The 13,603-nt window shown below is 36.9% G+C and overlaps 3 protein-coding genes across 5 annotated transcripts; 1 reads left to right on the top strand and 2 right to left on the bottom strand.

Moving 5' to 3' along the window:
* The first annotated feature begins 457 nt into the window (after positions 1-457).
* On the top strand, positions 458-4,768 carry Patsas (palmitoyltransferase Patsas). The gene is made up of 8 exons (XM_043413289.1): positions 458-748; positions 1,393-1,643; positions 1,852-1,966; positions 2,032-2,157; positions 2,259-2,704; positions 3,070-3,492; positions 3,705-3,870; positions 4,001-4,768. The coding sequence occupies exons 2-8, from the start codon at positions 1,465-1,467 to the stop codon at positions 4,202-4,204; spliced, it is 1,659 nt and encodes a 552-aa protein (XP_043269224.1). The 5' UTR covers positions 458-748; positions 1,393-1,464; the 3' UTR covers positions 4,205-4,768.
* On the bottom strand, positions 4,607-9,713 carry Ced-12 (engulfment and cell motility Ced-12). The gene is made up of 6 exons (XM_043413284.1): positions 8,789-9,713; positions 8,128-8,421; positions 7,461-7,889; positions 6,553-6,969; positions 5,727-6,471; positions 4,607-5,516 (listed from the first exon to the last, which is right to left on the bottom strand). Exons 1-6 carry the CDS (start codon positions 8,918-8,920, stop codon positions 5,353-5,355), a joined length of 2,181 nt encoding a protein of 726 aa, XP_043269219.1. The 5' UTR covers positions 8,921-9,713; the 3' UTR covers positions 4,607-5,352.
* A 128-nt stretch (positions 9,714-9,841) lies between these two features.
* On the bottom strand, positions 9,842-13,514 carry LOC122407225 (T-cell activation inhibitor, mitochondrial). 3 transcript variants are annotated; one of them, XM_043413293.1, is made up of 8 exons: positions 13,172-13,514; positions 12,779-12,893; positions 11,593-11,972; positions 11,194-11,506; positions 10,898-10,998; positions 10,694-10,855; positions 10,472-10,603; positions 9,842-10,332 (listed from the first exon to the last, which is right to left on the bottom strand). In XM_043413293.1, the coding sequence occupies exons 1-8, from the start codon at positions 13,195-13,197 to the stop codon at positions 10,098-10,100; spliced, it is 1,464 nt and encodes a 487-aa protein (XP_043269228.1). In that variant the 5' UTR covers positions 13,198-13,514; the 3' UTR covers positions 9,842-10,097. The 3 variants fall into 3 exon arrangements, with proteins under 3 accessions (XP_043269228.1, XP_043269229.1, XP_043269230.1); XM_043413294.1 differs by having other exon boundaries at positions 10,694-10,837; positions 13,172-13,513; XM_043413295.1 differs by lacking the exon at positions 12,779-12,893.
* Between the last annotated feature and the right edge of the window lie 89 nt (positions 13,515-13,603).

Below are 13,603 nucleotides of genomic sequence, written 5' to 3'. Positions count from 1 at the left end.
GAACTTTGCAACAATCAAAACTAAATCAAAACCTATATTCGAAATGGAGCAACGTTTAAAGCCGGATTTTGATTGATTTCGCTTGAATTACTCGAAGCTTTTCCCATCCCGATCCCTCCAATGTGGGTGCAGGATCAACAAAGCTAAAAATCGATCAATTTTACTCCAAAATAATGATTTTCCTCTCGATCTATCGAATTCTCAAATATCCTCGATGTTTGCCAAACAAATCTTGCCGGACCCAGCCCAAGCGCCTGTCATTTTGTCCCCCATATATAAAGAGCTTCATCCCAAGCCTTTTTCACCCCCTAAGCGAGGTATCGGATTTACTACGATTGCTCATTGCAGTCAGTGTACACGACGACGAGGCTGTTATGTGACATACATACGCCAAGATAATGGAGTAGGTCTCTACGCACGCGTTCCATGAGCCAAATTATTGATTTCAATGCGCAAGCCCGCGCAAAATGAGCACTTGGTTTTCCTCCGTGTTTTCGCGTGGGTGCGGATAAAGCGTGTGATATCAGCTGTGACCCACAACATCCAAGGAACACTATTTTATCTGATTTTTATTAAAATCTGCAAGATTCGCTTTACGCAAAACAGCAGCAACATGGTCGGCCCGGGTAACTCCTTGTGACTAGTCGTCCCAGAAAGTAACAATTGTGCCCCGAACCATCGGGGACCAAACGCAAGAACGCCTTCCGAATTCGACCGCGGTAATACGGAACTCGCAACGCTTTGCAAGGTAATTTCACCCTCTGGCCATTTTTCTACTTTTCATCGATTCCAATGCTTGTATATATTTTTTTTCATTCTCAAAAAATCTGCTTCTCCCACATTTTGTTGGATTACCGTTAAAATTGTCAACGAAATTCTATATTTCTTTGATTCTATTTTTTCGCGATAAATATCGAAAAATCCCTAGAAAATGGGACATTTTTTACTTGCTCATTTTTTAAAAATCCTTACTTCGTCCATCGAGAATAAAATGGAAAGAAAAAATCGTAATTCGATTCATCAGAATTGTGCCGATTCATCCAGTCTCCCGAATTACTTCGAATAGTTATCGTTCTTTAGTAAAAATCATTCCATGGATTGAAAATTTTGAAAAAATTGTTATCGTGTTACCAAAACCTGTTTTTTAAATACGAATTCGATATTTTTGCTCCAAAAGTTCGTAGATTCGAAGGATTTCAGAAAATTAATGATTCCTCATTGCGGATCGTTCAATATTTTCATTCTGAATCTTCAATTAATGAAGTTCAAATTTTTCGCTTTTCCATCGATGAAGAATCGACCCGAGTCCGTAATTTGGAGTCGCCGAATGAACAAACTATGCAGTTGAAAAAAAGAAAGTTGAAATTATTCAGTGGAATTCTTGGTATTCAGGTGTACCCCGTGAGCCCTGTAACAGGGCCAGGAGCAGCGAAATCAGTATGGGAGTTAAGCCCGGATCCCGACATGGTCGGGCATCTACCGAACAATCCAATATCTGGTGCTCATCAAAATCAGGGCATGATCAAAGGAAGCGGACATCAGAGGAGGAATGGACCTGACGACAATATATACACGGATGTTGCAACTCCTGGACAAGGTCCGACCGAAGAGACCAAAAGAATATTTGAGTTACTCAGAGCCGGGTAAGATTGGCCATTTTTGTCGATCGATCCATCGTTCCATGAAATTCCTATAAAACAAAGTGTTTTTTGTACTTGGACAGCTTTTTGAGTTTTCATTTTTTCATTCATAAAGATTCTGAAGGATCAAATTTTGCTTGAAGCTCCATTTTGAGTGGAGAACAGTTTTGATTTATAATTAATTGAATGATTTATTAAATTGGTTCTGCAGGGACACGCAGACCGTTGAAGAACTGATAGAAAAGACTGGCCTAAGTATTCTGAGTTCGAGAGACGAATGGGGCTACACGCCAGCTCATTGGGCTGCTCTGGATGGCAACGTTGAAGTAAAGTCATTCAATTTATCTTTTGGTCAAATGAAAAATGATTAAAATCGATAAAATATTACCAGGTGATGCGTTATTTGGTGGAGAGGAACGGACCAGTGGACCTTTCGTGTCTCGGGACCCAAGGACCGAGGCCGATACATTGGGCATGCAGAAAAGGCCACAGCGCGATAGTTCAGATACTCCTCAAAGTAAGGAAAGCTGTGGAATCAGTTGAGCGATCACTTCCGGGATTTTTAATCCAAAAAACAATCGCTTCGTCGCCATTCTCATTTTCGTTCGTTTGACCCAGGCCGGTGTAGCCGTAAACGCTGCAGATTTCAAAGGTCTCACGCCCTTGATGACGGCTTGCATGTTCGGAAAATTCGCCACTGCCGCATTTTTACTGGGCGCAGGTGCTCTCGGTCATTTGACCGACATAAACGGCGACACCGCACTCCATTGGGCCGCTTACAAGGGCCATCCCGAATTAATAAGACTCCTCATGTACAGCGGTGTCGATCTCCAAAAACCTGATTACTTTGGCTCAACTCCTCTCCATCTGGCTTGCCTCTCAGGAAACGTTAGCTGCGTCAAAATTCTCTGCGAAAAAAGCAAAATTGAGCTTGATCCCAGAGACAAAAATGGCAAAACTCCTCTTCAACTTGCCAAGAGTCACAGACACTCGGAGGTCGTCAGAATTTTACAGGGTGAACAGAAACGAAGAGCTCGTTGGATACCACCCATTAATGAACTCTGGTACGTTCATTTCATTCTAATTCATGTCACAAATCATTGGTCTTACCGGACAGACACTTTCTCTTTATCTGAAGAAAAACTTCTATCTTGACACAGTAAATAATCGTGGCTTCGCCCTAGAATTCATTGTGCTTCGAGTGATGGTGAAGAAACAAACCTGTTGGTTTTGAACGCCGATTCATTTCTCATTGATTCTCATTTTCTCAAATTTGCATACAATATTTTTTGGAACGTTTTCTCCCCAGAATATATAAATACTACGAACCAAGTTATGAAAAATTATTGAAAAGAAGAAAAAACACTTGATTTGAGAAAATATTTAACAACGTATTGACTGAACTGATTTTCTGTTCTAACTTTTGCAGGGCACTACTTTTCGGTGGTGCCGGAAATAGCAAAGGACCACTACTGTTGTTCATGGGTTCCGTATTGTTGTGGGGTTACCCGATGTATTTGCTCAAGTGCATTCCCATAACGTGGAACCTTTTACGTGGGAGCCACTATTTTTTCATTTACTGGAACATTCTCATGTGGATATCTTGGATCGTTGCTAACAGGCGTGATCCTGGTTACGTGCCACAAAACAGCGACACGTATTATCGAGCGATCAAGCAAATTCCATACTTCGACAAGTGGAAAAAAAGAAACGTCATTTTATCCCGACTCTGTCACAGCTGTCGATGTTTTCGTCCTCTCAGAGCAAAACATTGCAGAATATGTAATCGTTGTGTGACATATTTCGATCACCATTGTCCGTTCATTTACAATTGCGTTGGATTGAGAAACAGGCGAGTTTTTCTCTATTAAAATAATCCATTTTCTTGCAATATTTCACTGAACAAAAAAACATTCAAATTTCGAAAATCAATCAATCACTTTCGAAGGAATTAATCAAATATTTTCATCAAAATTCAAATACTTCAACCTTTTTTACAGTTTTCTTAAATATTTACAATGAAATATTTCTTTATGCTCACGATCCTGTTTCGGTTTATTGCAGAATGTGGTTTTTCCTCTTCGTAATGTGTATCGCAATCAATTGTTCCTTTACGCTTTACTTCGCTTGTTACTGCATCGCCATCGAAGGATTGCAATTGATGTACGTGTTGGGACTGATGGAAGCTTTAGTGTTTTGCAGCCTCGGTTGGATCCTGACTTGCACTTCGGTAAGTATCGAAAGATTTTCGATCAACTTTGTCATCAGAAGTTCGATTCTCAATTCATTGATATGGAATTTTGTTCTCGAATAAACTGTGAAAGAAAAACTTCAGAATTTAATAAAAAAATTTTTTGCAGGTTTTACACGCTTGCATGAATTTAACAACCAACGAAATGTTCAACTACAAACGATATTCTTACTTGAGAGACAAAAAAGGCAGATATTTGAACCCCTTCAGCCGCGGTCCAGTTCTCAATTTCCTTGAATTCTTCCTCTACCCGCCGGACCATCACGCTACGGATCCCCAACATTATCACATTTTGTCGGAAGATACTTTGTGAACGTGTAGAGAAATAGCCTTTAAAATAATCGGCTTGAACCTTCGCAGGCGAAGGCACAGCAGCAACGCACATGATAAACACAGTTATTTATTATTTAATAAATATATAAACTGTTGAATTTTGCATCGTTGAAACGCAAATGAATATCTTTCCAGTTCTGTTTTAACGAGCAATTTTGCTGCTACCAAATTTGGGCTATGAACGAAGACATAAATTCGTAACGTTGCGAAACTTAAAAATTTGACAAACAAGATCTCTCATTGCGTTTCCACGATGGATATTCCGATACCGAATGTCGTTTTATGTGCTCGTCGCAGCACGCACAATTTTGATCTCTTTTTTCCTTCTTCTCACTCCAATCGAACTTGCATTCAAAAAAATGTAACAAAAGTTACCAACTTCTTACACCGTATGTATAATTTATTAAAGCTATAAATCGATTATTACAAAATACTGGTTTCAAACTAAATGCGTCGTTAAAAAGTGTGGAGTTAAGAGAGATGGTCAGCGAATTGAAAAAATTTATGTCTACAATAAAATAAAGAAAATTACGAAACCTTGAAATTATTGCAAACGCATGAGGAATTATTCATAATATTATAGAGACTTACGAAGAATACAAAAAAGTACTAAAAAAAATCGTGCGTGTAAAATTTGGGTACAAGAATTACTAATATCTTTGGTAAAACATTGTCTACTGCATCGGTCAGTCATATGAGAATTTGAATATATCGATTAAATACTATTATCGCAGTGGAAGATGCTTTCAAAGTATGAGAATGTACAAAAATTTTGTTCCATTTGACTGAGACGACTCAACGGAGACTTCGTGAAAAAAATTATGAAAAGAATATTGCTTACAGGCCCTCTGAGATTTTGGCAACACGTAATACATTTAAAACAGCGAATTCGTTCGGAAGCATCCATATTTACGAGCGATAAATTTTTACTAATTTACTCTTTAGCAGCACAAAATTTGCGCGCACTTAGAAAATGGAGTATCGTTTTTGTTCTATCGACCGCTCGTTCAATGTCGAGCAAGTTCGGTCGAGCAGAGCTTGGGATTTTTTGCTTTCATTTGTAAAATGTCAGTTGCACAGCGTTTTGCTACAGTAACGCTGAATAATTGGAATAACTTGTTCCTTAATTTACTTCAATTCGTAGCAAAAATCGTAATTTGGTGGTGGCTCCGGGATTGGAGGAGGATCTTGGGGTATATCGATTCCCTCAGCATCTAAGAGTCGCAGTTTTATGTCCATTGATAAGAGAGTCTCCAAATCATTCTCGGCTTCTTTACTCGTCATACGGTTTCCTGAAAAACGATTTTAAAATATTGAAAATTGACCTTTCCTTCAAGTTTCCAGTGATCACGAATACTACAAATGAGGTTGTGATACTGAATTCGTGAAATCTCGTAATTGCATACATTAATTTAAAAATTCAATGCACAAATGTTGAGAAATTCGTTCAGTCTGTTTAATTTGATTTGAACTTTGAATTTTCAACATTTCGAAATTCTTACCGAGCAAAGCATTGATACCGTCGGTCCAATAATCGTAAACCTGTTCGTCGGGAGCAACAAAATCGAGACTCGTTACTTCGACGGAATCGAGAGCGAGGGAAAAGGCCAATTGATGAGTAGTTTTGCGTCTCTGTAAATCCTTCATGTGGGGACAATCGCGACCGGTGAGAAGGCCGCGGATTTCGACGACAGCCAATTTAGTTGGAAGCTCATCGATGGTTGGTACAGATTTTTCATCGCAGTCTCCATAATGGAAGAGTTTATGATTCGGCGAGAGACGGACATACCAAAATTTGTCCTTTATTCGTTGTCCGCGAGCGCTGTACTTGGTGAATCTCGTGCCTTCGACCAGAAATCCCAATCTCTGTTGTTGTATCAAATCGAGAATTTCGGGTGTTATTTGTTCGCGAAGCTCGACAATGGGCCTCGCGTGACTTTCCCACTCTTCGCGATTCGTCCTCTCTTGCTGCCAGAGATTCGTAATTGTTGAGTACGTCAATTGTTGTAATTTGTTTTTGAATTTGTCCAACCCCGTTGGTTTACACTGCAAAGCTCGAGTTATTTGTTCACGTACGACGGAAAAGACTTTGACGAAATCTTCCGTAGTGGCTCGCATCTCTTTCCACGTTTTATTCAAAAGAACGATGCAAACGCAGTAAAATTCTTCGAAGGGATGATCGTGCGTGAAAAACATCGGATGGTACGATTGACCTTGCTCACTGGGCGCTTCGGCGATACGTAGAACCTGGAACAAACCAAATTAGAAACACAACGCTTCGCAAAACTTATTTCACGATTTTCGAAAATGTACGAGAGTGATCTTTACCTCGCAGAGTAATTTAACGAGCTCGAGACTCGTTTTCCCGAATGGGCACTCGTGTTCGTCAGCCCGACACGAATTTTCTAACACTACTTTCGTGTAAGCTTCCGTATGATTCCGTGCGAAATAAACCATACAATCAAGGGCCAACATACCAGGCGGAGTATCGGTAAAATCAAGAGCTGGATTAATGTCGCACTTGAAGCCCAATTTTTTGTAATCCTTAGCGAAAAGTCCTTGCTTACGAGCAGCAACTTCGCCACTCGTTGTGCCTTCTGTGTCAAAAGCAATTCTTCGAAGTTCTTTTATCTTGTCATGACCATCTTGATCTTGAGGATCCATTTTTGTCATCATTCTTTGCTCCAATAAGCTCAGCATCAGAGTTTGTAATACGTACAGCTGATGAGCCATTTCCGTGCCCACCTACAAGCATCGAAAGTGTTAAAATCAACGTCAGGATGTTAACTACGTCATCCATGAAGATCGATCCAAAAGTGCTGTTGCATAGAAATTCTATTTTTTTTAACTGTACCACATTTCATCTCCATTACATCAATTCCCCCGTTAATATAAAATCCATTCAGAGGAATGAGCTCTGAACGAAATCAATTTGAATTGGAGTATCATAAAAATTCAAAGATTTAACATTTTAAATAAATCTTAGACATTTATTTTTCAAAGCTTGCTCAAAAGTTCCCAAAAATTTTATCCTCCGATGAGATATAAGAATTTATTATCAACGACAGTCTCAATGTTAACTTTAGAATGAGACTGTATCAGCTAATCATTCCTAATCGAATTTAGCACCCTCCATACTCTTTGTTCACACGTCCGGTGTTTCGCCACCAGAGTGCGATAAACTGAACAGACCTCCCCGTTTCGAAGCATGTAGTTTGATGATTTGTAAATCTTACCTGACCAGTTGACTGTATAACATTCGTCAGGAAGACATTTCGAACTTGTTTCGATTGTAACGCTGCAGCGACGGTCCGTCTTTTGGCAATGTCCGCTTTTGAAAAAAGTGCGTTTATCAGCGCAATAGTATTTTGTTGTATCTGTGGACTCATACTTTGAAGATGCAACACGAGATTTTGTAAGGTGACTTCTTTCTCAACTTGTGCGTATTTTCCAGACGAATTGAGCACGATATTTTCGAGGATACTCAACGAGGCCTCGATCACATTTGCGTCTTGTATAACCGTTTGATTATTCACGTAACTCGATACTTTGCTGATAAATGGTGGTTCTAAAATATCCCAAGAAACTATTCCATGGTCCATCAACTCCACAAAAGATTGTAGTGAGTACGCTAAGGGACTGCCTTTGTATTTCCCACCTTCGACCTGTCGTATAATAATCATATTAAAGATTATTTAAAAATAAATCTAACGAATAAAATATTTCTGTTCACCATTTATAACTAACTAGACCTACTAAAATTTTAATCTTTCGTTGTATACTATGCATTCTTTCATCAAAATATGAAATTGAGCAACAGGTCATTGAGAAAAGTATTTTGAAACTTTTTAGTGGAAAATCTTAATCCTGAAATCATTATGTTATAAGAAAAATTGAAATTACCTGGGATATGATTAAAGCAAGTCCCTGCTTATTGATGAATTCTAGGGCAAATGTAATATCTTTGCTTAGTGTGCTGAGCTTTTGCAGGGCTTTTGTTTTTTCGTCGGCTGTACCATTGTTCAATTTGGATAAAATATCTCCAGCAGTTTTTGACGGAGAATGTTCCAGCCTGAGAACGCTACCGTTTTTCACTTCATTACGATTTTTCTCAGTTATATAATTCTGATTATTATTCTCAGAAAATTGAAGAGCATAAATTTCTGGATCCGACAAACCCCACCCGTTGCACAAATCCTAGAAAATTAAATATTTATTTTGTGGTTTATTCAATAGGAATAACTATTGTTTACATTTTTATTAGCCCATTTCTCTTGCTTGCTTCAATTTTTTAGGAGATCCAAAGGAGGATAGAAAGACAAATTTTTGACATCTTTAATTGACCAATGCATTCTTGTAAATTTTCCAATGCTGTAGTAACACCGCAAATTAACATTGCATTGAGAGCAACGTGTACTGACGTAAATAAGACGAATGACATTGTTGCATTGAATACATTTGACTCAACGCATGTCAATTTAACTCAATTAAAAAGTTGAACAAAGATATGAATGTTAGTCAACTAATTATTGTCAATAGATAAAAAATTAAATCATCAATGAACCTGTATAATTCCAGTCAAGGGCTGTTTCTGATTAAACTCGATGAGTTGTGCCACTTGCTTATTCATTTCCACCGCGATTTTCACGATGTTAGAATCCTTTTGGACCGGCATTTTGATTGTCTGCGTATACATTAATTGTCGATTTGCAAAATAACCTAAAATCAATAATATGTCTTGAAAATTAGGTATAAAAATGATTTTTTAAACTTAAATTCACGCGTCGTTCATACGCATCCTGTCAGTGCAAGCAACGAGACAGCCATTGTCATTGTTGTACGATATATATAGATAAGATCGTTCACGACGATCTTTTCTGACATGACATGGCGCTTTTCATAGCGGTCAGTTGGGGAAACTTTAGTCATCCAGCCACGTCTAGCTTTCTTCTTCGGTCGATTTCGTAGACTTTATTATCTTACAAAATTTGTAAAATGTTTAACAATTTTGAAATATCCTGAGCTTTAACGCCTAATCCGAACAAAATTATTCGTTGGTCACAAATTTTATGGATAAAAAGTGAATGAGATGCCCGTTCATTAGGAAAATATGAAAAAATCATTTTGTGTGACGACAGATTTTTTTCAAATTGTAAATTGTAAAATATTACACATATTTCCTAGAGCCTGATCCGTCTGATCTTAGCGCGATCGTAAAAAAAAAGATTGAATGGAAACAAGTACACTATATGCTTCAGAGTGTCAAACCTCATAAAAAAACAATTAAAATTAAATTAAAAAGTTATTAAGTTAATTTTTGACAAGCGTCGATTTTGATCTGACAATTACAGTGACGAAAACCTGACCAAAGATTAACACTAAAAAGCTATAAATCTAAAATCAATTGGCCAAGTTGACGAATGTTCAGAAGATTTAATTTTTGAATTACCTCGAGTCTCACGACTCACGGTTTCAATTATTATTATTCAAGTATGCTGGTGCCAGTAGCTCCGTGTGAAGTTTATTCGAAAAAACGTACCCACCATTGTGTCTCTTATAAATATGTATCATCAGTTCGTTGGCAAATTTTCTAGGACAAATGAGAAGAAAAAAAATGTTCAAATTGACAAATGATGGTTTATTTGTTATAAATGTTTGTGCTTCATATTCGTTTTCATCGATTTTTATCACAATTTACTAATGAAATAGCATTATTGCTAATATTAGCATTTTAATATCTAATGTATGTACAGTTAAGTGAATCGTGGTAAAAATATACAATTCACAAATCTCAAGATAACAATACCCTCGAAAAGCCTAATGTATCAAAAATCGGGGTTGATATATTGTATGCAAGTTGTTGGATATTCCGCTCAGAGCTTCCAATCCCAAGGTACGCAAAGTACACCGTCGCTCATTACTGAATAGTAATGTGTAACCCAGAGCATTACACCTTCAAGCATTGGTGCTAAAATGACTTTGTGAGCCAACATACGCTCGCAACACTGAATCATAAGATCAGGAGTAATGCTGTCATCTTTGTTCAGACCGGCCAATAAGAGTTCTTTGATCGTTCTGTCATGGATTTCATGCTCCACGTGTTTGATGCTAATTTAAACAAAATAAATGTGTTATTATTGGTTTGAATATCTATTAAATATCCCTATAATTTAGAAATACATGGAATTTTTACGAACATCCACGTATCGATTCATCGATAATAAAATAAATATTCTGACAAACTCACTTATTATAGTGATGCAGTCTTTTCGTAGCTTCCTCCAAATTCTCAGTTATGAATGTGACTAAGAGAAATCCTGGACAGGAAGATGGCACGATGAATTGTCCAGTAGGCGAAAGCATCAAGGGTCCAGCTTCACTGAGGACCAAGAAGTATATTCGTTGGGTGGAAAAAATTTCTAACGCTGTATTACTTCTTTTCGGTCAGCTAAAGTTTTTAAGTACTAACGCTTCAATGACGATCTCGTAGGAAGATAAATCGCTCGGCCACGTTTTTGGATAGTTCCTGCGTCCCCGGTAATCCGAGAGCGTTGTTGTGAGTTGACGAAGTTGTCTCTCGTACTGCCCTACCATCACCTTCGGCATGAACTTCCTGCACATATAGGATACCCTGAGCCTTACGGTCACTCAATTAATTGAATCTGTTACGCACCGTCGGCCAACTTTAATGTCGAGCAGTACACGAGACACGGCTTTCTCGAAAGCCGGAAGTCTTAGAAGCACTACGTCGTGTTTCTTCACATTTTTTATCAGCTGGAAGCATAAAGTTTAAGTATATCAAGACGTTTATGGTACTGACACATTCATGTTGAATATGATGAAATAAGAATGGTCACATAATAAATTATGAATTTAATAGGATTAAAGAACGTTTTAAACTTTCCATTTTCTACATAAATATTTTTTCATTAAGAATAGAATGAAAAAAACAGAATGATGGGTGCTTACATCCAGCCAATTATTTCTGACTTCTCCAGAATTCAGCATGACGCTTCCCTCAAGACTTATACCGGTATCATTGGCAAAAACAAGAGCACGATTTCTCAATGCGGCCATTGGTTCTGGATGATGTTTAGCCAGTGCATGAAATGCCAATAGACAGCCTCTATAATGCGAAATATTCCAGCCGCAGTCCCACACTATACTTTTTAATCCGAGGCTATCACACAATACTTTTTCGAGTTTCTTCACTTCTTCTCTAATTGGTCTGCACGCTTCCAATTTCACGTGTGCCTCGTTCACGTGTTTGTCCAAATAAGCTCTTGAAAGAAACAAAATTGTGACATATGTTTGTAAAAATAAAAATATTACAAAAATATTACTGGGATCAAAGATTTATATATTTACTTGAAAGTATCAGGCTCAGAGTTGATTTTTCTTTTCATTAAAATTGACTGATAGATCGGATCATCCTCAAACTCTGAAAAATCACCTCTTTCGCTACTTTGCCAAAATCTTGAGTTGTATTTAGGTTTCTGGGGTCTTTCATCCTGTATGTCATCCACAAACTTTGTCGGTAAATTGCAGGTCTTCAGAATTGAAATTATTGTCTTTTTGAGGTCAACATCGTTGAACTGGATCTTAACTAATGTGAATTTTCCAGCTTTTGATTCTTTTTCGTCTTTGGGGCGTAGATAAAATGGCAAAGTAGTTGGCATAATGGGTCTCCGTTGTTGCAGAGTCTCTATCAATGAGCTCAGTTGTTTTAGAGAATTTTCATTTACCGTCTGGAATTCAATCAAATTTATTATTCATAAATACTTTTATTCATACAAAATCTTATTCATATGTATGACATCAAAGTAATAAAACTGTTGAAATGCAAAAAAAATGCATTTCACTGCTTCGTTTATTTTAAGAAACAATTTCAAAGGCAATATTGAAACTTTTCAAGCTTTTTCTCCTGTACTCACAAAATCTTGACATAATTTGGTTGCCAATAAAAATTATTTTTTCTACAAACCATGTTACTGATTTGAACAATAGGATAACATTTTTTTCTCAAACTTCAAAAGCTTTTGATTCATTTGATTCTAATCATAATCTCTCAAAGCAGCATTCTTAACAATTTGATAAAAAAATGGAAATTTTCTATCTCTTTTTTCATGAAATAAAAATGATTCTGAATGACGTCCAATTTTCTACTTATCTACAACTGTGATTACTAGCAGGGAAACATTAAAAAATGAATGGAAATGATGAACACTAAATAAAAAATTTTCTCTCGAAAAAAACATGATATTTACTGATAATGTGCTCAGTAATGAAATGATAAAGTAGCAAGATAAGTTTCTCTTCAATTAACTGGTTTTATCTTCTGAAGAATTTAATAGTGTGTTGAAAACATGAGAAGTGACCTTGAATGGGTTCAAGAACATCTGGTATGTGAGAAATAATGAAGATTTCAAAGCTAAAAATAGAACTTGGTAATATGCGTCGTTGGATATTAGAGCTTGGATAATGCATAGAAATCACAAACATGGATCTCTGTGCGTTTCAAAAAAGCAATGAAAAATAAAAACAGCATATTTACCCGTTGGGTGGGAAATTGTCCGAAGAGATCAGGATGAACAGTAAAATAAAATGGTCTGAGAGCGGTTGAAATTTCACCTGTGCTCAAAGCTCTCACAGTTTCTTTTCTGCAAAAGCTAAACAATCAAATGTTTATATAAGGAAAAATAAAACATTTTAGAACTTGAAAAATAAATTATATTTGATAAGCACAAAAAATTTAGTAATTTGTAGTTCAATTTGAATTATTGGCGAATAAAGAATGTATAACAAATAAGATTTTGAACAATACAATTGTATGTGCATCAATTAGTATATTATTACTCCCAGAAATATGCACGATCACAGCGAACTCAGGAACATGAATTCCGTTTCAGGGGATTAAAAAATATTCATTTATTATATTAAAACTCACCATTTTCTTAGCGAACAGAACATCATTGTCGAGAAGATTGATATCGCGAACAATCACGATCTCAAAAAATCATAACAAAAACAATGAAGTTTATCTATTTTTTTGTACTATTTTTTTCCATAAACAGTAACCGATGCGTAATAATGCATCGAACTACACTCTGAGAACGATTCATTTATCGACGAAAGAGAAATAATCAATTAATTATTATTCATTGGAATATATTGATGGAACGAAGACACAAAGCGCGAGACATCGATGACAATGCTGCTCTTGCGTAGCTGGCGAGCTCAGCGAAGCGAGCTGGCAAGACGCGTACACAAGACAAGTATATACTGACATTTTCACGTTTCACACCTAACAGTGCTGAGAAAAAAAAAGACAGTAAGGAACTTGCGCTATCTGGAGGCAATTTTTCCAACATAAATTTGA

Source organism: Venturia canescens, chromosome 2, assembly GCF_019457755.1.
Source record: "Venturia canescens isolate UGA chromosome 2, ASM1945775v1, whole genome shotgun sequence".
NCBI lineage: Eukaryota > Metazoa > Arthropoda > Insecta > Hymenoptera > Ichneumonidae > Venturia > Venturia canescens.
The sequence above is the reverse complement of the archived record's forward strand: the minus strand, read 5'-3'. Positions and strand labels throughout refer to the sequence as shown.

Excerpts from the sequence above, each read along its gene's own strand:
- Patsas (XM_043413289.1), top strand. The coding sequence starts at position 1,465 with ATGGTCGGGCATCTACCGAACAATCCAATATCTGGTGCTCATCAAAAT. Across the intron at positions 1,967-2,031 it reads CTCTGGATGGCAACGTTGAA|GTGATGCGTTATTTGGTGGA; the intron begins GTAAAGTCATTC and ends AAATATTACCAG. Across the intron at positions 3,871-4,000 it reads GGATCCTGACTTGCACTTCG|GTTTTACACGCTTGCATGAA; the intron begins GTAAGTATCGAA and ends AATTTTTTGCAG.
- Ced-12 (XM_043413284.1), bottom strand. The coding sequence starts at position 8,920 with ATGTATACGCAGACAATCAAAATGCCGGTCCAAAAGGATTCTAACATC. Across the intron at positions 7,890-8,127 it reads TTGCTTTAATCATATCCCAG|GTCGAAGGTGGGAAATACAA; the intron begins GTAATTTCAATT and ends ATTATACGACAG. Across the intron at positions 6,970-7,460 it reads TTATACAGTCAACTGGTCAG|GTGGGCACGGAAATGGCTCA; the intron begins GTAAGATTTACA and ends CGATGCTTGTAG.
- LOC122407225 (XM_043413293.1), bottom strand. The coding sequence starts at position 13,197 with ATGATGTTCTGTTCGCTAAGAAAATG. Across the intron at positions 11,507-11,592 it reads TCTGAGCCTGATACTTTCAA|AGCTTATTTGGACAAACACG; the intron begins GTAAATATATAA and ends GTTTCTTTCAAG. Across the intron at positions 10,333-10,471 it reads AGACTGCATCACTATAATAA|CATCAAACACGTGGAGCATG; the intron begins GTGAGTTTGTCA and ends TGTTTAAATTAG.